Source organism: Hyla sarda, chromosome 2, assembly GCF_029499605.1.
Source record: "Hyla sarda isolate aHylSar1 chromosome 2, aHylSar1.hap1, whole genome shotgun sequence".
Lineage (NCBI taxonomy): Eukaryota > Metazoa > Chordata > Amphibia > Anura > Hylidae > Hyla > Hyla sarda.
Genome location: NC_079190.1, coordinates 253,105,501 through 253,133,207, shown reverse-complemented (window position 1 = coordinate 253,133,207; position 27,707 = coordinate 253,105,501). Strand labels below are relative to the sequence as shown.

The 27,707-nt window shown below is 40.2% G+C and overlaps 1 protein-coding gene across 8 annotated transcripts in view; it reads right to left on the bottom strand.

The window, feature by feature from the left end:
* The window catches only part of ADGRB2 (adhesion G protein-coupled receptor B2), a 571,730-nt gene that overhangs the window by 131,709 nt on the left and 412,314 nt on the right, over positions 1 to 27,707 (bottom strand). For 6 of the 8 annotated variants that reach the window (XM_056556966.1, XM_056556965.1, XM_056556968.1 and 3 more), the window contains 4 exons: positions 20,947 to 21,105; positions 19,860 to 20,024; positions 15,975 to 16,076; positions 15,606 to 15,712 (listed from right to left, as the gene is read on the bottom strand). In XM_056556966.1, coding sequence (XP_056412941.1) covers positions 15,606 to 15,712; positions 15,975 to 16,076; positions 19,860 to 20,024; positions 20,947 to 21,105 — 533 coding nt within the window. The remainder of the gene's footprint in view (positions 1 to 15,605; positions 15,713 to 15,974; positions 16,077 to 19,859; positions 20,025 to 20,946; positions 21,106 to 27,707) is intronic. The other 2 variants (XM_056556970.1, XM_056556972.1) reach the window with 2 other exon arrangements.

The following is a 27,707-nucleotide window of genomic DNA, read 5'->3' as shown; positions in this document are numbered from 1 at the left end:
TAACAGTTTAAAGGGGTATTCCGCCCCTAGACATCTTATCCCCTATTCAAAGGATATGGGATAAGATGTCTGATCGCAGGGGTCTTGCCGCTGGAGACCCCCATGATCTTGGCTGTGGCACCCCAGACATCCAGTACACAGAGCGAACTTCGTGCCCCCTCAATGCAAGTCTATGGGAGGACGTGTGAGGGCTGCACCCAACACTCTAAATGAATGCCCGGCGCAGCAGGGAAATCGTGGGGGTCCTGCCGCTTGGAACACCCACGATCTCTCCATTCATCCCATATCTGAATTCATATTTGAATAGGGGATAAGATGTCTAGGGGCAGAGTACCTCTTTAAGGATGATACTACTGAAAATGGACCTGTCGGATCTTCTCGCATGCCTTTGTTAGAAGATACAGGTGCTACCCATGGAACTGATATTCTAGAAAATCATTCCTTTGAACACTGTGTTGCGCTTTAAGTGGAAAAGTTATATTGTAAATTCCAGGAGGAATAATAGGGGAATAAAAAATGCAGAGATCTCAAAAAGATTGTTGTGCTTCAGATTGTTCTTTATTTGGTTGTTATTGTATTCGCTTAAACAGGCAGGCCAGGCGAACTGACTGAGAACACAACATACTTTGAGGCTATATAACAAAATAGTTTTCTGAAATGGATGCCGACTGTGTGACATACTACTACATTCCTCTATGACACCTATGACATCCTGTCAAAATGTATTCACGCCACAGGAGATAGATAAGGATGAGCTGGGAAGTGAGTGACTGCGCTGTCCGTGTAATAGTCTGATCCAGCTCACTGAAGTGTACTATACAGTATAATCTGTCAAAAATTCAAGGACTGACATTTTTAGTCATAAAGCAGTTAATAACATTTTATTGTTCATCTGCATTAAAGAGAATCTTCACCAGGGACAATATGAAGTCAGATCCCCACTGGCCCCATTCATAAATGAATAAAAAGAGAGAAAAGAAAAATCACTTGCTTCCAAGTCCTTACATAGTTGCCTGAAGTGATGGGAAAAGGCAGACATCATGGTCCATTTTTGAGGATGAAGACCTAGAACTATGTGTCCATACATGATGCCAGCGCTTGTAGTTATATGGGTATACTATGAAATATATATAGGAGCATAGCTGTTTGTCAGGCATATAGTCTGAATGCTGCACAGCAAATGGCAGGGCCAAAAAGTGATTCATTACAGAGACATCTGGATTCTCAAATGACTAAATACTAAGGAAAGCTTCAGTTTCCATTACTATCAGTTATTATTCACTATAAGACAGACTTGTACACTGCCATGTGCACGTCATGTACATTATGGCATATTTCTCTTCTCGTTTTAATGGGGTAGCCCAGTGCAGAAGAGTCCTGGTGCTTTAAAAAACATAACAAAAAAAAATAACATACTTAACTGCCCCATCTCCACATTCTAATGGTGTTGGTCCCTACTCCTTCTGACATGTCCCCCCCGCAGGGAATCTTTGGCCACAGCTGTGACCTGCTTTAGCCAATGGCTGGCTAAACAGGCATTTCTTGCAGGGTTGGCATGTCAGAGGAAGCAAGGAACAGAGTGGACTCAATTGTCAGAATAGGTGGAGTGATACAGGTGAGTTTGCTTTTTTTTTTTTTATTATAAAGCAACCTGTCTTAGTTAAAAAAAAATAGCTAAGCTGGAATATCCCTTTAAGCAGCAAACTTTATAAGTTCAATATACAGTATATATTTATATGTTTCATGGACATGAGGTTAAAGTTATTAATAATAGTAAAAAGAAAAGGTAGATGTATTGTCCATAGCAACAAATCAGATTACTAATTTAGTATAAAAATAAATAAAAACTTCAGAGGCTGTGTGCAAAAATAATTTTATTCTAGTTGTACAGTTACTGTATATAGCCAGGCTGAAATCAGTCCCCCTCTAGTGTTATTTGTAGTTTCTTATTTGGTAATAGTAAATGGATGAGCTGGACTGACTTAATAATATAAAGTTATTGATTATTTGTGGATCATTTACAGTGTTTTAGTGTACTTTACTTACTCCCGCATTACATTCCCTACTAGGGATGAGCGAATCGAATCTGACAAATCCAAATTTGTTACAGTCCAGGCTCCAGGGAATCTAAAATGGCAGTTCCACATGTGAGGACAAGGAGCAAGGAACTCTGGGAAGACAGCAAGGGATGACCCTGAATCACATGCAGCATGCAGCCTATCAGGAGCCACCCCTGTGATGTCACAGCCCTATATAATCGGTAGCCATCTTGCGGCCAGTCACATGAGCGTTTTGTTTCAGAGAGAGCATTTCACTGCAGGGAGAGATAGAGCAAAGTGTGCTGTGCACAGAAAAACAGCTTTACAGCAGTGATTCAGCACAAGCCCAAATCACTGCATAAAAGCACTGACCGAGAGAGAGAGAGAAAGAGAGATAAAGTACACTTTTGTAATACACAGCGACTCCACTGCTGCAGTGGTGTACAGCAACTCTAAAGCTTAAAGGGGCCAGTTAGGCAGAGCACTAAAAGTCATTGTCACCTGCTATTAGTGCCTAATAATACAGTACTGGGCTCTACTACACAGCAATTCTGTACTGCAACTGTACAACAACTGTAAAACTAACAGGGGCCAGTTAAGGTGAGCACGAAAAGCCATAGTCACGTGATTACAGTGCCTAAGACAGGTTGGGTAGAGGAGCTTATTGTCCTCTCATAAGTGTATCCTGTGCGTACATAGGTGGTGTACTTTTTTTTTTCTTCCTGAAAAATTAATTTTGGCCTAGTTACTGTGAAAGGCCAGTCAAAGCTACCCACTTGCTTCTGTAGCCTTATACAGTTTATAGTGGAGCGCATAGTCCTCCTCTCATAAGTTTAAACTGTACATACGCCTACGTGGTGTCGTTTTTTCCCCTGAAAAACTCATTTGGGCCTATTTACTGTGAAAGGCCAGCCAAAGCCTTGTTTCTGTAGTCTAATATGGTTTTAAGCACAGTGGAGCACATTGTCCTCCTCTCATAAGTGTAACATATACGCACTCAGCTGATGTATAAGTATGTCAGGCAGAGAAGTGCAAGAACGTGCACAAAGTGGCAGAGGCCTAAATTCTTTGGTCGCAGCAGTGTAGGGGTGTGTGGCAGCAGGAGTAGCAGTGAGAGGTCTGAGCTCCCGATGTCAGCTAGCAGTCATGTCTCGACCAGCAACCCAGCAGCCGTGATTGACTGGTTCACTCAGTCATCCACTACATCCCAAGTGACATCTGACTCCCCCAGTAAACAGTCGGTGGGTTCCTCAGACTCAACCCTCAGTTGGCATGGCCCTCATGCTGCTGCTGCCACCTCCAGGCTGTGTCATTGTGCCACCATATGGTCTCCTCATGCTGTTGGCACATTAAATTAAAATAAAAAAAAATTAATTTATATAAAAGCTTTAATTTAAATTTTACTAAATATCTTTAATCTTTTCAATTGTGAGGCCCTATAATCGTCACCATATATTACCTGTGGAATTACCACAAGAATCCAATGAAACAGGTTGGAGCGGTAACAATGAACCATAACTGATTAAATGAAACATTCGCACTTTCACAGTCATGGGGTGCTGAGAGGCAGGGGCTGGAACAGGTGGAAGCTCGCCTCGCAGAGGACAGCCAGCACGATTTTAAGATACAAGTATGAGCTTTTTCACTGCAGCCACTTCTAGCTTTATGCGCCCACTTATTTAACGGCACAGAAGCTGAATGTGCTCCTGTCCATGTTGCTGGTACTGCAGCCCCTGCCTTTTCAGCACTGAGCACTGAGAGGCAGGGGCTGGAACAGCCGCCTCGATGATCACCTGAATAGGTCCTCAAAAAGGATTTAAAAAAATTCTAATAAATTAAAATTAAATAAAAATGTTATTAAAAAATCTTTTTAAAGGAGATATCCAGTGGTGTAAAACTTTTCCCCTATCCTAAGGGTAGGAGATAAGTTTCAGATTGCGGGGGGTCCAACTGCGGGGGCACCCCGCAATGTCCTGTATGGGGCCACGACAGCCTGCGGGAAGGGGGCTGACACGCCCCCTTAACACAACTCCATGGCAGAGCCGGAGTGCTGCCTTCGGCAATCTCCGGCTCTGCCATAGAGTTGTATTGAGGGGGCGTGTTGGCCGCCACTTCGTGCGGTGGTCAACACGCGCTATCTGGCCAGCAAGCCGGGGCCCTGTACAGGAGATTACGGGGGCCCTCAGCAGTCGGACCCCCCACGATCTGAAACTTATTCCCTATCCTTAGGATAGGGGATAAGTTTTTCACCACTGTACTACCCCTTTGATCTCTTAAATTTTGACACCATATGGTCTCCCGACCCTGCTGCCACAGCTAGACTCTCTGCAACAGTGATTCTAATAGCGATGCTTGTAATCTACATGTCATACTAAATAACAGTATTAGTTCTGTAATCCAGCACACTCCCTATGCGTGTTACGGCAAGGCAAAAGTTTTCTACACCCCTATTGAGGCTCTCTGTAGCCCAGAAATAGCCATTTTTAATAGCATTTTGCCTCAAATAAATTTTGGGGGGAAAATTCGGTGAATCGAACGAATGGAATTATTCAAAAAATTCGCTCATCTCTATTCTCTAGACTTAATATTGTTATTTCTGTGTTTACTATGAAGGTGTGCTGGTGCTGTTCTACTTTATTTCCTATAGCTCATTTATTCAGTATGTATAATTCACATCTAGAGGGTTACAGGCTGCGCTTTTTATTTAACAACCTTAAACCACCATACTGCAGTAATATGTTTATAACTACAGACGCATAGAGTTACATAATCCAGCACTAGCCAGCTTGCTGCATCTTCAGATATGTACATTTCCTCATGCTTTATCATCTTTACAATGGTTTCACCTTCACGGAAGGGTAAAAAAAAAGCTGCAGTGTCGAACTAATCTACAAACAAAAAGTCTTCTGAGAAGCAGCGAGCTCACTGACTCCAAGATTCCTTCTTACAGTTTGGAAAGTCACACGCACAGATCTGCAGCACAAACAGAACTATTAACCACGAATCTCTATTATTCAGTGACTCAGAAGTCTAATAAATCTAGGAAAGGTCAGGGAGAGGTTTTTCAAGTGTGTTTAATGCACAACTTCCACTCCAGCTGCGTAGTCTCGGTGCTCCCACTTTATGCATATCTTTATCTCCCCCCCCCCCACACACACTTAACAAGAGATGATTTACTTCTGGGATGTGTTCAACTGGGGCAATGGCGGCGACATTGACCTTTCCCTCGCTTGGAGGCGGGCAGCGACGCATGTAAAGGGGCGAGATACATACGCCTGCGGCTGTTCCCACTAATGAGAAGCTAATTGGTGGTGTGCGCAAGAATAAAAAGCAATGTCATTTTATCCTGACTATGCCTCTCCCACGCCTGGCATGCATGCCAAGCTTGTCACCGGAACTAATGGGTATTTAACGATAACAGGGGTCCCCGTGCACAGAACCCCATCCTTCCGGAGGGGAAGGGGGGGTGATAGTGATTCTCTGGATGTGAGAACGGCATATTGTTTAGAGCAGTCATTAGGAATCAGCACAGTTTAGCTGCTGTCCTAGTAACGCGGGAAGAATCTGATCTCACTTACTGATCTTTAATGAATCGAAGGAATGATACCGAAACCCAGCCCTCTCCTCCTCTCTGGGTTATTATAGCGTGAGAAGTAGAGGAGAAAAGGTTCAAGACAAAAGACCATAGGAGGCTGGGAAAGAATTAAAAAATCTGTATATGAAGACTACAAAACAGATGGCATAGGCAACGATGCTATGTTTAGCCTGGCCATGAAAAAGAAGGGAGAGGTGCCAAAATCAGCAACTAAGGGGTTAGTAAAGAGGAAATGGACGATATGGCTGGAGAGGAGGAGAGGGAACACAAGGGGAAAACTATAGGGACGTGTTGAGACCTTCTCATAGAATAGGAGAGTGAAAAAGAGACATAGGAGAGAAATGAATGAAGATCTGTGACTGACAGAAAATATAGCAGAGAGTAAAACCATGTAAATGAAGGCAGGGATATACAACCCGGCATCTGACAGGACATTCAATGTTAATTCACTTTTGTCAGTTACTTATAGCTTAGGGGAATATGCTCAGAATCAAAACAGGAATTTGGCAGCTTTCGAGCGATCCCGATCAGAATTTCCGTTCTCTTGTTCCTTCAAATTCTATCAACTGGTTTCTTAGAAGCAAAACTCATAAAAAATCAATTTTACTGAAATTAAGACTTTTTTTTCCCCTTCATGGATTCTGCCAAAATACTTGAATGAGTTTTGACAAGTAGAGAGTCTACAGAAGGAGAAGCTTCCATAAAACTGCATAATCTTAGTCAGTTGGGTAACTTACTTTCTGCAAGGGTAATGAACGGTGTCACCAGACATTATTCAGCCTCTGAATCTATTCTGGGTACTCAAATTCTGAACGTAAGGTGCAGAACTACCGTATTTTTCGCCCTATAGGGCGCACCGGCATATAAGACGCACCCAATTTTAAAGGTGCAAAATCTAGAAAAAAAAGATTCTGAACCCAACAGTGATCTTCAACCTGCGGACCTCCAGATGTTGCAAAACTACAACTCCCAGCATGCCCGCACAGCCAACGGCTGTGCGGGCATGCTGGGAGTTGTAGTTTTGCAACATCTGGAGGTCCGCAGGTTGAAGACCACTGGATAGGAGGTAATACTCACATGTCCTCACCGATCGGGACCCGTCACCGCTGCCCTGGATGTCGCTCCATCGCTGTCACCACGTCCCCTTGGTGTCCCCGACGCTCCGGACGTCTTCTTCCCTGGGATCCACGCTCTCTGTCGCCGTCATCACATCGCCATCATCATGTCGATACGCACACCGCTCCTATTTTATGTCGGGACAGCGTGCGCAAGGAAGGAGAGCGCCGGCCATGCAGGTGATCCCGGCACGGAGCAGACACCGAGGAGGCAGGTAAGGTCCCTCCCGGTGTCCTGTAAGCTGTTCGGGACACCGCGATTTCCCTGCGGCGGTCCCGAACAGCCCGACTGAGCAGCCGGGTTAGTGTCACTTTCCCTTCAGACGCGGCGGTCAGCTTTGATCGCCGCGTCTGAAGGGTTAATACAGGGCATCACCGCGATCGGTGATGTCCTGTATTAGCCGCGGGTCCCGGCCGTTGATGGCCGCAGGGACCGCCGCGATAGGTGTGTGTATTCGCCGTATAAGACGCACCAACTTTCCCCGCCCCCTCCCCCAGTTTTGGGGAAGAAAAAGTGCGTCTTATATGGCGAAAAATACGGTAGTTTGAGGCTAAATACATTATTGATATAGTTATCTATCGCAAGACTGGTTATAGTAGCAGCAGAAAATGTACAGAATAGGTAAAATATCATTTCAAGAGATATTCAAGTCTGCATAGTATATTCTTTGCATCACCGGTATCTAGTTCTTACAAATGTTCCCGAGGAAGGGCTGCCACCTACTGGATTCTAGCCTCAATTTGGATTAAATGAATTCTAAGACTGAATGAATTCTAAGTTGCATAAAAGATGCATTGATAATAACGTGGTAAAAAAATAAAAATAAAAAATATATCCATTATGATTGTTGCAACATTATACATTCAGAGATTGCTTGTTCATTACAGGGGTATTCAACAGAAATATGTGACTGTGGGGCCCACATCTGGAATCAACACTTTTTGGGTTATAAGCGTCATGTGACCTGGGCATAGGTTGTGCCTGTACAAAGGAGAGCAGAAGCAAAAGAAGACTTAACCTATAATATACTGTAATTGAATTGTTGGTGACAAACAGTTCATTCAAAGGGGTTATTAGAAGCAATATTTTAAATCCAAACACACTTGTCCTCAGATAGTGTGTGGCATTACAACTTGTCTCCATTCACTTAAATAGAACTGAGCTGCAATACCACACATAATCTGAGAATAGGCGTGGTGCTGTTTTTGAAGGAAAGCATTGCTGTTTTCCTCAGTTTCTCTTGTTTTTTCTTGGATAATTCCCTTTAAATCTCTTAGAAACTGCTAATCTCCTGAGATTTCTATGCACAACCAGTGTGTAGAATATACAGAGAATCATCTCCAAACCAAAAACATTCAATTTTGTTGGCAAACACCCTCTTTGACAATCGAAAGGGCAATGTCCACACAGGCCCAAGCTTTACATGTGTCTTTTTGGCCAGGAGGTTTGTTAATTGAGCACTATTTTGTTATCGGTATACTATATCTGTGTACCACATATCTTGTGTACATATAATTGTGTGCCATATATCTTGGTATTTTCTGACTTTGTGGAGTTATTTGGCATAAGATAAGATTTAATTTATGCTGCCTATACCTTATTGTTAGGACTGTGTCTGTGGGGGTAAACTTTCAGCCTAAGGACCCAGGGTTTACAGGTACGCCCTGACGTCCTGGGACTTAAGGACCCAGGGCTTACCTGTATGCCCATGGGAATTCGGGTCCCCGCTGCACGCCGGGCGGGGACCATAACGTGATGCCTGCTGAAATCATTCAGCAGGCACCCCGTGCAAACTCCTGGGGATCCGGCAGAGCAGCAGCAGGAGGTAAGGCCGTGCTTCTTGCTGTTGCCTAGCAACAACTCCCAGCATGCAATAAAGGGCATGCTAGGAGTTGATGTTATGCAACAGCAGAGGGCACAACTACAACTCCCAGCATGCCCTTTGGTAGTTTGTGCATGCTGGGGGTTGCAGTTATGCAACAGCTGGAGGGACATTTTTTCTATGAAATGCACTACAACTCTCAGCATGCACTGACAACCAAAGGACATGCTGGGAGTTGCAGTAGTGTGCCTCCAGCTGTTGCATAACTACAAGTCCCAGCATGCCCTTTGGCTGTAAGTGCATGCTGAGAATTGTAGTTTTGCAACAGCATAAGGCACACTGGTTGCGAAACAAAGAGTTTGTTACCTAACTCAGTGTTTCGCAACCAGTGTGCATCCAGCTTTTGCAAATTACAACTCCCAGCATGCACTGAGCATGCTGGACAGCTGGAGGCATACTGGGTGCGGAACACTGAGTTACGTAACAAACTCTCAGTGTTTTGCAACCAGTTTGCCTCCAGCTGTTGCACAACTACAACCCCCAGCTTGCACGGACAGCCAAAGGGCATGCTGGGAGTTGTAGTTTTGCAACAGCTGAAGGTTTGCCCATCCCCCCACACACACCAAGTGAATGTACATGGTACATTCACACGGGCGGGGGTTTACAGCGAGTTTCTCGCTGCAAGTTTGAGATGCAGCAAATTTTCCGCTGCAGCTCAAACTCACAGCGAGAAATTTGCTGTGAACCCCCGCCCGTGTGAATGTACCCTAAAAACACTACACTACACAAAATAAAAAGTAAAACACTACATATACCCCTACACAGTCCCCTTCCCCCAACCCCCCCCCCCCCCCCAATAAAAATTAAAAACATCTGATACAGCACTGTTTCCAAAACGGAGCCTCCAGCTGTTGCAAAACAACAACTCCCAGTATTGCCGGACAGCCATTGACTGTCCAGACATGCTGGGAGTTTTGCAACAGCTGGAGGCACCCTGTTTGGGAAACACTGCCGTAGGGTAATTTTAGTATCGAAGGCATGTGTCATTCTTGCATCCGGGTCCGTCCCTATGCAAATCCCGAATTTAAGCCTCAAATGCGCATGGCACTATCTCACTTCGGAGCCCTGTCGTATTTCAAGGAGACAGTTTAGGGCCACATATGGGGTATTTCCGTACTCGGGAGAAATTGCCTAACAAATTTTGGTGGGCTTTTTCTCCTTTTACCCCTTATGAAAAGGTAAAGTTGGGGTCTACTCCAGCAAGTTAGTGTAAAATTTTTAATTTTTTACACTAATATGCTGGTGTTGCCCCATACTTTTCATTTTCACAAGAGGTAAAAGGAAAAAAATATCCCCAAAATTTGAGTATGGAAATACCCCATGTGTGGACGTAAAATGCTCTGTGGGCGCACAACAAGGCTCAGGAGGAAGAGCGCACTATGTACATTTGAAGTGATTTGCACTGGGGTGGCTGATCATTTCAGCAGTTCTGACATAAATGGGAAAAGACACCCATTATGTGACCCCATTTTGGAAAATATACCCCTTACAGAACAGAACAATGGATATAGTGAGCCTTAACACCCCACAGGTGTTTGAAGAATTTTTGTTAAAGTTGGACGTGAAAATTTTATTTTTTCACAAAAATGCTGGTGTTATCCCAATTTTTTTACTTTTTTACAAGGGGTAATAGGAGAAAATCCCCCCCATAATTTGTAACACCATTTCTTCTGAGTATATAAATACCCCATGTGTGGACGTAAAGTGCTCTGCTGGCGCCTACAGGGCTCAGAAGAGAATGAGCGCCATTGGGCTTTTGTAGAGAGAATTTGGCTGGAATTGAAGGCCATGTGCATTTACAAAGGCCCCATGGTGCCAGAACAGTGTGACCCTATTTTGTGACCCTATTTTGGAAACTACACCACTCAAGGTATGTAATAAGGGGTGCAGTGAGCATTTACGCTCCACTGGTGTCTGACAGATTTTTTGCATATGACTCTCACTAAAAAAATTCATATGCCTATCTCACAAGCACACAAGAAAATGAGTCTTATGGACTGTAACCTGTTTATTACCAGTCCATACCACTGTTATGCAAAAATGTCATGTACTAATATGTTCTTTCTTATCTCTACATGTTCAGGATGCTTTTGTGGCCAGAAGGTATTCCTGCAGCTAACTAAAAAATACATGTATACAAAAAGGTAACAGTAAGTGTAATTATTATCTAGATCCAGAAGTTCTAGGGGTAAGTGTGCAGTACCGATAGACCCTAGCAGCTAAGGCATTGGGCAGAAAGCCTCAGGCAACCCAATCCGCAACCAGTGTATAACAAAGGAAATAATGAGTGGTATAATATTAACTGCATATCAATGGAAAAAAATAATAAGTAACAGTGAGATAATGTCAAGAATGTAGTAGCATTGTAGTCATTATACATACTTTAAACAAATGAAAAATGTCAGTTATAGTCAAATGTCAAATGTCAGTCATAGTAAAATGTCAATAAGATTGTTAGCTATAGTCAGATGTGATAGCTATTCATAATTCATGCATAGTCATTAGAGATGCATTATCAAATAAAATAAAATAAATATGGCTATGCTAAAGAAAAAGGTATTGAGATACAACATAACATAATAGTCCTGTTATTGAGGAATGTTAATATTTAGTGAGTCTTAAGGAAAAAGTATTTTCCTTATCATCCTGTTTACAAGTTCCAGAGCATGTAGGGACATTATTCATATGTACAGAGACTCTACATTGTTTTTTCATCTTTTTATTGTTCTTCAGCCTGAAATGGGACATTGTGATTAAATGATTCAGGACTGCATCCGGCCCTATGGCCATTTCGTTCCTCTCCCTATGGGGACAGACGTTGAGGACGACTTTTATTAAGTAAGGGGGTTTGTGGTGTCCCGTTACAGGACCTAGTCCTGTACCCTCCCTAAGTCCCCTCAGGAAGAGTCCCTGCAGTCCATAGGGCTCTCCTGCAGGGTTCTCCCCTTTGCTCCCCTTCTATTGTCTCATATAAATGCATTGTATATATTGTGTATGCATTGTCAATATGTATAAAGTTTGTACAAATGTGTACAGAAGTGTTAGTCATGTGAAGCACTGTCATGAGATATACACAGAGTTCCTTGGGTACAGGACCCACAGGCTTTGCAACCAATGGGCTTTAGTCCAGCCTCCTTAGTATATAAGGGGCTGTAGTCTCTAAACTCGCTCTCTTATCTCCTGGATTTCAGCCAAGCACAATACCTGTACTATCTAATTTCATCTCAGCTAGGCCAAAGCCTAAAGAACCTGCAGCCACTTCAAAACGTGAGTTACCAAGCTCCCTACAAATCTAGTGATTACTAAAGAATATATTAGTAGCTCAGTGGCCTGCATAGATAGGCTCAATACTACAAGTCCCAGCACGCCTGCGAGGTATCCTGTGTCCCGGTTGCCTCTAGAGGAACTGCATAACTGTAAAGACTGTTTCTTAAGAATTACAAGTAAAAGTTACAGTACTTGCATAATTCCTGCTGTGGACATTCCTTTATTGAAAACCGCTTTGGGTTGGTTGACGGCGGTCAACAACATCTTGCAAGACACTGCTACACTATAGCAACACCCCAGCTCACCACAGGTTATTACAAATACTGGCATTGATACCATGTTTTAATGTTATTTTAACTAATTTTACTCTCTGTAGCAAGGGCCCTGCGCAGATACCAGACTAAGTGTATTATAATGATATTTATTTAATAAATCACAGATTTAAGTTGTCATCAGTTGTATGGCATCTGGCATTCATTTTTTCTGCAGCGTGTCCATCCATCCGGCGTCAAAATTGAGACGCTGGATGATTGTGAATTGTCCCATTCCAATGAATGGGATAAGGTCTAGCATCAGTTTCCCTCTGGTGGACACAGGAGGGAAACTGTGCCAGACACCTGATATATGTGAACCCAGCCTTATATATATATATCCAGAAAGACTAAAACTCCTAGTTGACTTGGGTAGCAACTGTCTCTGTATACATTCATTTGTCCGTTTTTGTTAATATTTTAAACTATATACAAACTGTAAAAAAAAAGTATGCCAAACAATACTTCACTAATATACATATATAAGGGAAAAAACGTATACCACAGCATATGATTTTTTTTGTGGTACAGAAAAGTAGTGCATGCAGAACCTTTTTATCCTACCAAATAGGGAACTCAAACATACAGGGGACAAAAAACGGTCCAAATTGACATGTTTTTGGCAACTTTTACATAATGGAAGCCTATGGGTATACCATAGCATATGTTTAGGTTCCTTTAAATGTATCTCCCGGGATACAACTCTGATATAGATGAAAACAAGCCCATATCAATCTATTACACTGCAGATTTTTTTTTTATATTCAGCTCTTGAAAAAATAAAGCTGTGCTGTGATTAGTTGCTGTGTTCAGCAAAGGCAGTTTAGCTTTAAAGGGGTAACACCAACCCGCAAAGTTATCTCCTATCCACAGGGCGTTATACCCTATGCACAGCAGAGCGTTCGGCTATGTCCACAGCTCATATAATGAATGGTGGGGTGATGCAAATGCGGGTCCCCTGCACAATTCTGTTGAGAGATTGGGATTCTATTCTTGACATCACAGGGGGTCCCAGCACTATTTTTTCTCGCGATTAGATAGTTATACCCTATCCTGTGGACAACCCCATTAAGACAGTTTTATATATCCTGACCATGATGTTTTTATTTAGGCTTGTATACTATTCATTAGTTTATCTATCATTTATATTGCAGTTCTGATAAACCACTATATTATCATGTAGCTTTTACTTCCTACTCCATATTATACAGCATGTGTGACAACTACTGTCTACATCTGCTTTTATAGCAATTTCTTAATGAAGACCTATAGCGGATAAACCACGTTCAGTTCTAGAGCTGGCTGGCAGCTGCAGGAATTCTAAATTCTGCTTCCTACATTCCCATTTTGCTGTTTGCAAAGTAGATTAAAGGGTACCTCTCATCAAAAAAAACTTTTGATATATTATAGATTAATGTATGCAGAATAACTTTACAATTGCATGTTATTAAAAAATATGCTTCTTTCTATTTAATTTTCCACTTTGAAGAAATGACCACTAGGGGTCTCCCTACCAGTCCTGGCAGCAAGCATTTCAGACTCATGCTGGAGTCCTAAACACTACGAGCTGCCAGTCTGCTTTGTTCACAAAGGAGAACACTCAGAGCTGCCAGCCTGCTTTGTTCACAGCCTGTTTGGCTGTGAACAAAGCAGGCTGGCAGCTCTGAGTGTTTAGGACTCCAGCATGAGTCAGAAATGCTTGCTGACAGGACTGATCGGGAAAAATACAATAGAAAGAAGCATATTTTTCATTAACATGCTATTGGAAAGTTATTCAACATTCATTAATCTATAATATATCAAAAGTTTATTTGATGAGAGGTACCCTTTAAATAACCTGCTGTGCACTATACAGAAAGGCTGCACACAAGTAGTAAATGCAAATGTCATTTAGAAGCAGCTTCATCTTTGGCGAACCTGCACTTGTTTATTAAAGAACGGTGTTATTAACAATTCCCTAACATACTCCTATTACATAAATCACATTTGCAAGAGCAGCGCAAGTAGAGAATAGGGGAGATCAGTCACAGGGCAATTATATTCCCTGCGTCTGGTTTTTCTAGTATTGTCATCAATAACTTGGGTATCATGACAGCAGTCATTCTGTCCCCCTGTATGTTGCTGACAGTACCAGTAAGAGCAGCTATGGGAAATCTGATTTCCCTGTGGTTACATTCCACAGGAACATGATTCAGTCCCGCCTGTAAATGGAGCAAATTCATGCTTAAATGCATTTCCCTAAAGTAAAGATTACATTATGATGGTGATTTGACAGAGTTTGCTACAGATCCACAGTGAATGTATGAATCCACAATGAATATACAACATTTTCATCATCAAATCATTAAAATTAATCTCATTAACTAGATGATGGTTCAAGAATATTATACAGGGGGTATCATACTGAATGTCTTATGAAAGAAATATTAAGAAGATTTTTTTTTATTTTATTATTAAGTAATCCAGAAGAAGCTCTTGTGTGCCTTATGTACAGTGGGGATCAAAAGTTTGGGCACCCCAGGTAAAAAATTGTATTAATGTGCATAAAGAAGCAAAGGAAAGATGGAAACATCTCCAAAAGGCATCACATTACAGATAAGACTTTCTTATAATATGTCAACAAAAGTTAGATTTTATTTCCAACATTTACACTTTCAAAATAACAGAAAACAAAAAAATGGCGTCTGCCAAAGTTTGGGCTCCCTGCAGAATTTCAATATTTATTTCAATATTCATTTCAATATTTAGAGGATTTCCAACTAAAAATGAATAAAGTACAAAACTTTATAAATGTGTCCAAATTTTTTGTCTTGTGGACTTCACCATTTGCCATAGCAAGTCATCAGAAAATGGGCACATAATAAATATACCTGGCACAATCTGGGGAGGAATTCTTCCACTGTGTCTGAACTTACCCTTATGTTTTCTGTAATTAGTTTGGTTACTCAACCTTTTCCTTCTGTTTGCACAGAAAAATATTTGTACTTATGCCAAGGAATATTTTATGCACAATATTCAGTACAGTGACAAGATGTTCTCCTCCAAAATCACTGTTAAGTGAACACTTTGATACTTAATCCCAAAAAAATGATATTGAACTGGAGAGATATGCTATTGCGTATTGATATAATCCACTAAAATGAAAGCAGCAGAACATCCTAAGACATCAAAATCAACCAAATGTTTCACGCACTTCATCAAACAAATGCATCTGCCCTGTGTGTAGTCCTATGCATTTAGTAGGCAGTGGCAAGCCTCCTGTCTGCAAGGAGCTCATTTTCTAAGTCAGAGCCAAGCTAAGTTAATAATGATAGACCGGCATATGGAATTTTACGGCTTCCAGTAAATAAACAAATTGCAAACAATGCGGTAAAGTAAGAATAACTTGTAATTACTGCAAGGTGAAGATGTCTGTAGTCATGCGAAACACAACGGGCAAAACTCGGTGAGCTCCAGTAGGCGACACCCTGGGGACTGATCAGACAGCGACGACTAGCCGATCCTGCAGGGAAAATAGAGATCACTAAGTGAACCAAAAAGGCAGAGTACAAACAGAAACAGAAAGTTAAAAAAAAAATCTTAGAATTAGGAAAGTGACAGAGCACAAGATAAAAAAAAATCTCAAAGACGAAAATACAGGTCACGAAAGGGGAATAAAATAAAGGAAATAAAACATAGGAGAAATAATGAATCACACAAAGTAAACAGACAAGACTGAAAACATACAGTCAGGTGTTGACAAGGTAGATCTGAGAACTACTGACCTGTGGCATTTGGAGGACACTTGTTGTACACGATTTCGCCTGCAGCTGCTTTCTTCCAGGTCATGGATAAGACATACTCATCTTTGCACATTTCATGTAACGCTGTGAGGAAGGGAAGCAACTATGAAATAACTACTTAGAAAGTCAACTAGAAGCTACTGCCCAGCCCAACCTTATCTCACAGATGATCAAATCCTCCAGATGAGATCTCACAGCTTCCAGTCATGTTATACACCTTGTTATCTGCCCTGGGATGCTAAGAACAGTGTGATGGCATGACCTTTCTCTGGTAACCTCACAATACATGGATTAATATGTGTAAATAGCAAGCTGTGACCTTCCCATGAAACATGAGCATTCATTGCTATTCCCTTTTTTGTGAACCCACTAGCCTGTCAGCAAGAGCCCGCAAAATGAAGCAGGCACGCTGAGAGGATGAAAGGAACGCAAGAGAAGACTAAAGAAACAAAAGCAGAAAGAACATGTGGAGAACAAGAGGAGATATGCAAGAGACCTGACATAGAGAGCGCAGGAGCGGTGCAGAGGTGAAGAGGTGGTGGTGGTGGTGAACAAAAAGTGCAGTCAGAATGGGTTTTAAAGCAAGACAAGGAAAAGGCAGGAGGAATCTGGAGCAGTCTGTGTGGTAGCTCAGCGTGACAATTCATTCTATAGTGTTGTCTTGTACACGGTCTCAGGAACTGTAACCAACATCATGTGGAAACTAACAATATTAGAAGCTGTAAGATATTGATCAGAGTGGAAATACAGAGGTAACGTCTCAATGATGAAGGTTAGAAGAACTATTTTATGACTTCATATACAGATGTAACTATAAAAACTCTTAGGCACATGTATACTGTTTTAACAGAAGACGTTCAGGTTCTTGCTAAAGGTTTCGAAATACAACTATTGTAAATATAATTTAAGGTACCGTAAATTGTCTGTAATGTACCTGGAATCTATCATCTACTGAATTATGTAGATATTTTCAGAAATATGTCTGAAGAAGGAACGATGAATACAGCACAGTCCTTGTGCAGTTTCAAGACTTTATTTGAACACCAGTAGAAACAGGATAAAAGTAACGCATTTCAGTTAGGTAACCTAGCCTTACACATACTGATAACAAATGTGATCCATTGGGATCCATTGATCGTAAATAGGCGGAGAGTGAGCAGGTGCACCTGGATAATCCAGGGTCACATGTCTAAAGGAGTCTCCTCCCAGGACCAATGTCTCATAGATCAATCATTTTAGGTTGTTTGAAAAATATGCCAAACTTGACTTCCAGCCATATGAAGAGAAAAACTGCTTTATGTATACCTGACTTCAGAAAATGAGAGAGTTTGTGATTATGGTGAGCATATCCAGGTTATCCTCACCATAACATTGGCTGGCAGATTCCCTATCCCATCTACTAAGGGGGAACTTATTAATAAGCTTAACCCCTTAATGACAATGGACATAAATGTACGTCATAGTGCCGTGGTACTTAACGCACCATGACATACATTTAAGCTCCGCCATGACCGACATACATTTACGCTCCGTCACGTGCGGCAGGTCCTGGCTGCTATCAGCAGCCAGGGACCCGCCGGTAATGGAGGAGATCCGCGATCGCGCGGATGTCCGCCATTAACCCCTCAGATGCCGTGATCAATACAGATCATGGCATCTGCGGCAGTGCGGTACTTTAAATGGATGATCGGATCGCCCGCAGTGCTGCCGCGGGGATCCGATCATCCTGCATGGTAGCCAGAGGTCCCCTTACCTGGCTCCGGCTCTCTCCCGGGGTCTTCTTCTCTGGTCTGAGATCGAGCAGACCAGAGGAGATCATCGATAATACTGATCAGTGCTATGCTCTATGCATAGCACTGAACAGTATTAGCAATAAAATGATTGCTATAAATAGTCCCCTAAAGGGACTATTAAAGTGTAAAAAAAAAAAGTACAAAAATAAAAAAGTAAAAAATGTGAAAAATCCCCTCCCCCAATAAAAAGGTAAAACGTCATTTTTTCCCATTTTACCCCCCAAAAAGCGAAAAAAAAAATAAAATAATGAATACATATATTTGGTGTTGCCACATGTGTAAAAGTCTGAACTTTTAAAATATATTGTTAATTATCGTGTACGGTGAAGGGCGTAAACGTAAATTTTTTTTTAAAAAAGGCCAAAATTGCTGCTTTTTTGTCGCATTTTATTCTAAAAAAAAAAATTTACTAAAAAATTATAAAAAGTAAAACCTATGCAAAAGTGGTACTGATAAAAACTACAGATCATGATGCAAAAAAAGAGCCCTCATACCGCCCCATATACAGAAAAATTAGAAAGTTATAGGTGGTCAAAATAGGGCAATTTCAAACATTAATTTTGTTAAAATGGTTTGAGATTTTTTTAAACGGTACATTTATAGAAAAGGATATAAAATGGGTATCATTTTAATCGTATTGGCCCACAGAATAAATAAAACGTGTAATTTTTACCGTAAAGTATACAGCGTGAAAACAAAACCTTCTAAAATTTGCTAAATTGCGGTTTTCATTTCAATTTTCTACATAAATAATATTCGTTTGGTTGCGCCGTACATTTTATGGTAAAGTACGTGATGGAATAACAAAGTACAATTGGTGACGCAAAAAACAAGCCCTCATATGGGTCTGTGGATGGAAATATAAAGGAAGTTATGATTTTTAGAAGGCGAGAAGGAAAAAACGGAAATGCAAAAATAAAATTGGTCTGGTCCTTATGGCCAAAATGGGCCTGGTCCTTAAGGGGTTAAAGGGGTACTCCGGTGGAAAACTTAAGTTAAACAGATTTGTAAATTACTTCTATTAAAAAAAATCTTAATCCTTCCAGTAATTATTAGCTGCTGAAAACTACAGAGCTAATTATTTTCTCTGTCCATTTTACCATTTTAGGAACGGTCCAGAGCAGCATATGTTTGCTATGGGGATTTTCTTCTACTCTAGACAGTTCTTAAAATAGACAGAGATGTCAGCAGAGAGCACTGTGCTCGTGTTGTCATCAGAGAGCTCTGTGTTCCAAAAAGAAAATAATTTCCTCTGTAGTATTCAGCAGCTAATAAGTACTGGAAGTAATTTGCAAATATGTTTAACTTTCTGGCACCAGTTAATTTAAAAAAAGAAAGTTTTTCACCGGAGTACCCCTTTTATATATATATATATATATATATATATATATATATATATATATATATATATATATAAATAAAACGAGGGGCCCTCAAATATTTCACAATAGGGCAGCTTAGTTGGATTGCCCTGAATTGGCTTAAGCATGTTTGACTAATGGACAACCATTTCCCTTGCTTTCGTTGTATATTTAGTATTTTTTTTTTCAATAAGTGTTTTACCATGTGAAACAGATTATATGTTTTAACATATGATACAATATGCTAATGTCTACTTCACTAGTGTGAAATTACTGTGCTATTTATTTCTGGTAGTTGTACTGAATGAATATATGTAATGTATGGTACTATGTATTCCGATGTGCTATGTTTATGTTTGGGATAATCTTGGGGGATTGGGATGGACAATTTTTTCTATTTGGGTGACAAATGACAATAAAAATTACTTTATTTAAAAAAGAAAATAAAAACTATTGTGTATATTCCAGTCAAAAACAGATAAAAGTTAGGAAGCAATAGCACTATTTTTTTTGCAAAGCTTTGATGTAAACCTAGATGTAGGTTGATGTTACTGGTAACTGCCACTATTCATATGTATTGTGTGTTGTATTATATATATATATATATGAGTAGTTTTGTGATCTGCCTGTTTTACACAGGAGGAGACAAGCCCTAAGCCATTTTAAATAGGCATCTCCACTTGGCACACATGGGAGATGTATTAGGTGGATACCTGGGCATTTCTTTTCATTGCACGTCCTGACCTCGTCCCCGGAGCCCTCGCACGGATATCCTTGCAATCCTGTTCCCTGACACATCCGGTAGCGACGCTGCCAGCCACTGTCACATGTTTTGGAGCACAAGCTCCAATGATTCCACGGGCCCCATTTTCCATCCCCTAGAGAGTGTGAAGGGGCAGGAAGCAGAGAAAATTGTAAAGAAAAGGGAACACAAAAGGGTGTAGAAACAGGGGAAAGGGCAGAGGAAGGTTAAAAAGAATAAGAGGGGAGAAATTAGAGAATGTAGCAAAATGTGGAGAGAAAAAATAAAGAAAAGAATAAAGGGGAGCATAAAGCAGTGAGTAAAGAGAAATAAGGCAAGAGTATGAGGTGTACAGAAAGATCTATGGAACGTGTAAAGCTATAGTGTTAAGGTATAAGGGCCATAAAGCAGAGAAGGTGATGTGTAGTGTGAAGAATAGAAAGCTCCCGGGCCTGTAACACTAGTTAAAGGGAGATAATTACTAAAATTATAAAAATAAAAAAAATTATAAAAAAAAGAGAAGCTTATCTGAAAATAGAACTGAGAAGAAAAAAACCACGGGTACCTGGATGGCATGAAACAGAAAGAAGTTCAAGAGGTGGAGAGCCAGAGGCACATAATGTAAGATGAGAGAGCAGTTAATGTTGGGTTCTATGATCAGAGAAAGATGACAGAGATAAAGATAGACAGAAAAGCTATAAAGAGATTTCCAAAAAATAGGCTAGATGATAAGATATGAACTACCTGCTAAGTCAACAGCGGGCAAACTGGTAATCATAAAAGAATCAGTTCAGGGTGGGCTGTGTATTGTCAGATTATTAGTAAGGATACATCTAAACATGTCTAGCCCTAACTGGTTTCAGTGATACCGCTACAGACCACCTACTCCTCTGGGCAATTACTATATTCAGGAATATTATACATGAGTATTATAGTGGCGAATGGGGTCAGTCTTCATTCTATAAAAAAAAAACATGCCTTTTGTGGTTCCAATTAAACAGGAACGAAGTGGCAGAGAACAGGTGTCTTGGTCTGTCCATACCCCCGTCTTAAATTACCTGGGCATTCAAGGTTGGGGCAATCCCTGGTGTCTGTTTGTTGCCCTCTGCACTCTCCTCCAGCCTGGCTGCCGCACTTTCTTGTCCTCTGTTGAGTTCCATTGGAACATGTTACCGAGCATCTTCCCCATGGGCCCCAATCCAGCCATATCCCTTCCACTACGAGAGAGAGAATGAAATGTTGAGTGAATTTAGCAACCTCTGACAAACACACCATCTGTGCCTCCTTCCCACCGGAAATAAATGCACAAAGCTACACGCAATAAATAATATTTAGTGTGCGATTGCCTCCTCTAAGTGGAACCTCATAAAAAAATCCTAAAGCAAGAAATCTTCCAACCTCAGTGGGGACATCCCTTGACAAGGACAGAAGGAGGTAGCAACTTTTCCAGTGAATGAGATGAATTAATCATGTGCACCTAGGTAACCAGTGATAGATGGGGTCAGGGTTCTGGAACAGTGGCTCTTAACCCTTTTTGACTGCTGCGTAAGGAATTCATTGCCCTGTATTGCTCTCCGATCTCAGGGTCCTCAGAAAAATGATGGAATACACTGTCTGGAGACCAGGACACATGGCCTGAGAATTGAGAAATAATAATAGAAATACAGACTGTTATAGTGAGGGTACCTTGTCCCATCCAGCCTTTACCAAGTCTCTTCTCCATATATTATGAAGAAAGTGCCGGCTATTTAATCATATAAAACATATAATATATATAAAACATACGTAGCCAACAAAATTCTAAAGAGGACAAATGTATAGAACATCTGCTCATATAGGGGGGGTATTTATCAATTTTGCCTGTTGATTGACCGTTTCTTTTTACCCTTCTTTTTTTCACTTTGGTTTTCGAGGACATGCACCAAATTTATCATTTGGTGCAAGTTGTTAGTAATTTTGGTGAAATGTTGAAATCAGCTGTTCACAGCGCCTTTTACACAGAACTTACCGCCACAGAGGACGCGTATTTTACCCTGTAGAGCAGACATTTTGGAGTCCCTCCCGCAGTATATCAGCAAGCGATGTGAGTTATTTTCTTTTGTGGGGTTTATAGTCACCATGTGAATTGGATTTTATTTTCAACTTGGGTAGTTTTCTTTTGTTGTTACTTTAGTGCAGTGGTCTTCAACCTGCGGACCTCCAGATGTTGCAAAACTACAATTCCCAGCATGCCCGGACAGCCGTTGGCTGTCCGGGCATGCTGGGAGTTGTAGTTTTGCAACATCTGGAGGGCCACAGTTTGAAGACCGCTGCTTTAGTGCTTACCTTTCCTGAACCTGTGTGGCCATGTCCAATGCTGGCTCAACAGAGGGTGAAGGTCCCTCAGAGACAACTACGTTGCAGGATAGTATTGCGCAGCCCCAGAGGTGTCGATGCTTTCACAAACAAAAATGTTTAATGTATTTTGACGCCTTTACATTTTCTGACAGTGGTAAGTGTGTTTTCCATGTGCAAAATTTCTTGGCGGGGATTTGCGCCTCAAAAAAATGAGATTTGCGCCAAAATTGCGCCAAAGATCGATTGGCGCAAATGATGAATTACTGACTAAAGTTAAAATCACACACAGGACCGTGTGATTTTGAGAAAGTTGTAAAAATGACAGTGGAGAAGATGCGCCAAACTTTGGCGCAAAAAGACACTGCCCCAAAGTATTGCGCCAAAGTTGCGCCAAAAATGACAGTGGAGAAGATGCGCCAAACAAAAAGACACTGCGCCAAAGTGTTGCGCCAAAGTTACGTGAAAAAAACCCACATAAATCCTTTGATAAATCCCCCCCATAAAGATTCTATTTTCACAGGTACCGTAGTTTAGTGCTAAGCGGTACATAAGGGGTTAGTGCGCAGTCTCAGCATTGGTGCCCCAGATACACTATGGAGAGCTTTCCACTGCACATAAAGTTCAACATGATTAATGTGTTTAAGTACCTGAAGAGACAATATACAGATTAAGGTCAAACATTATTGTGGGCAGGTTTGGAAAGTCATACGGGAGCCCATAAAGAGAAATAGATTGAGGGTGAATTTCCACATAAATCAAAGAGATCCACATTATTGCACAGGAGACATCCTAGTTATGATAGTGAGAGATGAGCCAAGTTTCTGTAATTCTTACAAGATGTCTGGGCATACAGATTAGTGAGTGTGATAGGGGATCCAGGCGGCAAGTAGCTGCCCACACAAAGATAGATAGATAGATAATAGATAGAGAGATAAAAGATAGATAGATAGATAGATAGATAATAGATAGATAGATAGATAGATAGATAAAAGATAGATAGATAGATAATAGATAGATAGATAATAGATAGATAATAAATAGATGATAGATAATAGATAGATAGATAGATAATAGATAGATAGATAATAGATAGATAGATAGATAGATATGAGATAGATAGATAGAGATAGATAGGTGATAGATAATAGATAGATAGATAATAGATAGATAGATGATAGATAATAGATAGATAGATAATAGATAGATAGATAGATAGATAGATAATAGATAGACAGATAATAGATATATAGATAGATAGATAATAGATAGATAGATAGATGATAGATAGATATGAGATAGATAGGTGATAGATAATAGATAGATAGATAATAGATAGATGATAGATAATTGTTAGATAGATAATAGATAGATAGATAGATGATAGATAATAGATAGATAGATAATAGATAGATAGATAGATAATAGATAGATGGATAATAGATAGATTAGATAGATAGATTAGATAGATAGATATGAGATAGATAGATTAGATAGATAGATAGATAATAGATAGATAGATAAATAGATAGATAGATAGATGGATAATAGATAGATAGATAATAGATAGATAGATATATAATAGATAGATAGATTAGATAGATAAATAGATAGCTAGATAATAGATGTATAGATAATAGATAGATAGATAGATAGATAGATAGGTAGATAGATTAGATAGATGGATGGATAGATAGATAGATAATAGATAGATAGATTAGATAGATGGATAGATAGATAGATAATAGATAGATAGATAGATTAGATAAATAGATAGATAGATAGATAGATAGATAGATAATAGATAGATAGATAGATTAGATGGATGGATGGATGGATGCATAGATAGATAATAGATAGATAGATAGTAATCCAAAGAGAAACAGCACTCCCTTGAGCTCAATATCCGTGGGTGCACGCAGAACCAGACCTTGGTCAGGGGTCCCAATTCACAGAAAGTTCATATAAATCCGCAGCACACAGGTCCAATATGGTGAAAAAGAAAAAACTTTATTCCATCATGTGAATGTCATACAGCGCATGACATTCACATGATGGAATAAAGTTTTTTCTTTTTCACTATATTGGACCTGTGTGCTGCGGATTTATATGAACTTTCTTGGATAGATAGATAGATAGATAGATAGATGCAAACAAGAATAATCAACTTCTTTGGCACATTTTGTGGCATATAGACACTTCAAGCTTAATATATTTTCGTTTTATTAGGAGTAAATTGTGCAAAAACTATAAAGAAATTTGTAAATGTTTTAAATGTATAATTCTTCATGTATTAAAAAAGAGTTACCCATTTTGTTAGTCGTTTCAATATGAAATGTTTTGGGGTCATAAAGGGGAACCCTTGGGGGTGTTTTATGATCCTAGCGACCCCCTGCAAACCCAAGTGGGTTATACCAATAGTGACGGAATAAGAGATCCGGACACTTGTTTACCTTGCAACCAATGGGAAACGTAACATTTTATCCAAAACCAAACAAAATACCATCTCTTTAGCACTGAGTTGCAGGTTACAGGTTTAAGTAGATGGACAAAGAATTGGTGAGAGTCCCTTTAAAGGGGTATTCCAGTAAAAAAACATTAATTTTTTTCATATCAACTGGCTCCAGAAAGTTAAACAGATTTGTAAATTACTTCTATAAAAAAAAAATATTAACCCTTCCAGTACTTATCAGCTGCTGAAGTTGAGTTGTTCTTTTCTGTCTGACAACAGTGCTCTGTACTGACACCTCTGTCCGTGTCAGGAACTGTCAAGAGCAGGAGAGGTTTGCTATGGGGATTTGCTCCTACTCTGGAAAGTTCCTGAGAGAGACAGAGGCATCAGCAGAGAGCACTGTTGTCAGACAGAAAAGAAAAACTCAACTTCAGCAGCTGATAAGTACTGGGAGGATTACTATTTTTTAATAGAAATAATTTAAAAATCTGTTTATCTTTCTGGAGCCAGTTGATATGAAAAACATTTTTTTTCACTGGAATACCCCTTTAAGTGGTAGCAACCAATCAGATAGCTTCTTTCATTTTTAACAAGGCCTTTGCTAAATGAAAGAAGAAATCTGATTGGTTGCTATGGGCAACTAAGCAACTTTTCCTTTGCACAGGTTTTGATAAATCTTCCCCAATGACCTCACAACGTGGACAACCTTTTGTGTGAAACCCTCCAAACTCTGCACAATGCGGTGATCACTGTGCACCTTACCCAGATCGGTCTCAGGTTAAATTGTTCCTCTAACTGGAACAGGAGCTGGAATTGCTTGTAGCAGGCTTTAGCTTATGTAAATTCATAAAGAGACCTGGACTGGATGTAGGAGATACACTATAATTAGGTTATGTACTTTTCGGTGACTGATTAGTCTGCCTAGCATGAGCAGAGCTAGTAGAAGTGCTTTTGTCTGGCCTGTGTCAGACGTCACTGACTAAGCTGATCTACCCAGCAGGAGCAGAACTGGGAGGCCTCCTCAAGCTACTCTGGCAAGACAAGCTGTTTTTTGGAGAAGGGTCGGACTTGGGACTCCGCCCTCACCCACATGACAACTTCACATATTTGTAACTTGGACACTGGTATTAAGACACTGCACACTTGGGCATTTCATTATAGGAGATGAGAACAGACACAACCTTTTTTGAGAAGTGGCAATAGTTCTGGATTTCATTATGTGGTGTCACAGCACCAAAGCATGTCCTGTGGGCTAAAGATTGCCTCAGGCATCCTTGCTGTCTATATGTTGGGCCCACTGCTCCATTGCCTGACCTGTCATAATGTAAAATATTGCTGTGTCATGTTATGTGTTAATTTATGCTCTGTACCTTTAAGGGATTGTGGCAGAGGGACCAGGTGACCCTGACACCCAATGGGAGGCAACCAACCCTAGCCCTTAATGTAGTGTAGGGGGGAAGGACAGTGTGTTCCTGCTAACAAGCTGGGGAGAATTTTTGGAAGAAAGTCTACTAAATTACATAGCCATGCCAAATCTCAGGAAAAGACCCCGGCGCTCAGGTGAATTGTCAAAGGCTAGCGGTAAGCAAAGCTTTTGGGGAAAATCTCTACTTCAGTCAGTCAGTCAAGTTAAGTCTTTCAAGGTAGCGAGTTCTGCTACCTTTAGCAAAATAAACAGACAGTTATCCGTAACCTGGTATTGGTTTATTCATTATCCCACACCTGGCCCAGGAGAAGCTGACATATCCTTGGACTGTGTAGGTTAATGGTGCCCTGGCGTCAGGAAGTGATACATCTAACCACCCCTATAACATTAACCCCTTAAGGACCCAGCCAATTTTCAGTGTAGGACCCGGCCATTTTTTGCACATCTGACCTTTTTCACTTTAAGCATTAATAACTCTGGGATGCTTTTACCTTTCATTCTGATTCCAAGACAGTTTTTTTGTGACATATTCTACTTTATGCAAGTGGTAAAATTTTGTCGATACTTGCATCATTTCTTGGAAAAAATTCCCAAATTTTATGAAAAAATTGAAAATTTAGAATTTTTTTTTTTTTACTTTGAAGCTCTTTGCTAATAAGGAAAATGAATATTCCAAATAAATTATATATTGATTCACATATACAATATGTCTACTTTATGTTTGCATCATAAAGTTGACATGTTTTTACTTTTGGAAAACATCAGAGGGCTTCAAAGTATAGCAGCAATTTTCCAATTTTTCACAAAATTTTCAAAATCCTAATTTTTCAGGGACCAGTTCAGTTTTGAAGTGGATTTGAAGGGCTTTCATATTAGAAATACCCCATAAATTACCCCATTATAAAAACTGCACCCCTCACATTCTTCAAAATGACATTCAAAAGGTTTGTTAACCCTTTAGCTGTTTCACAGAAATAGCAGCAAATTGAAGGAGAAAATTCAAAAACTTCATTTTTTTACACTGGCATGTTCTTGTAGACCCAGTTATTGAATTTTTACAAGGGATAAAAGGAGAGAAATCTTTCTAAAATGTATAACCCAATTTCTCTCAAGTAAGGAAATACCTCATATGTGTATATCAAGTGTTCGGTGGGCGCAGTAGAGGGCTCAGAAGGGAAGGAGCGACAGTGGGATTTTGGAGAGTGAGTTTTTCTGAAATGGTTTTTGGGGGGCACATCACATTTAGGAAGCCACTATGGTGCCAGAACAGCAAAAAAAATAAAAAATAAACAAAACACATGGCATACTATTTTGGAAACTACACCCCTCAAGGCACGTAACAAGCATTCCAGTGAGCCTTAAAACCCCACAGGTGTTTGACGACTTTTCATTAAAGTTGGATGTGTAAATTTTTTATAACATTTTTTTTCACTAAAATGCTAGTTTTCCCTCAAATTTTAAATTTTTACAAGGGAAAATTGGACAAAATTCCCCCCAAAATTTGTAACCCCATCTCTTCTGAGTATGGAAATACCCCATGTTAGGACGTAAAATGCTCTGCGGGCGAACTACAATGCTCAGAAGAGAAGGAGTCACATTTGGCTTTT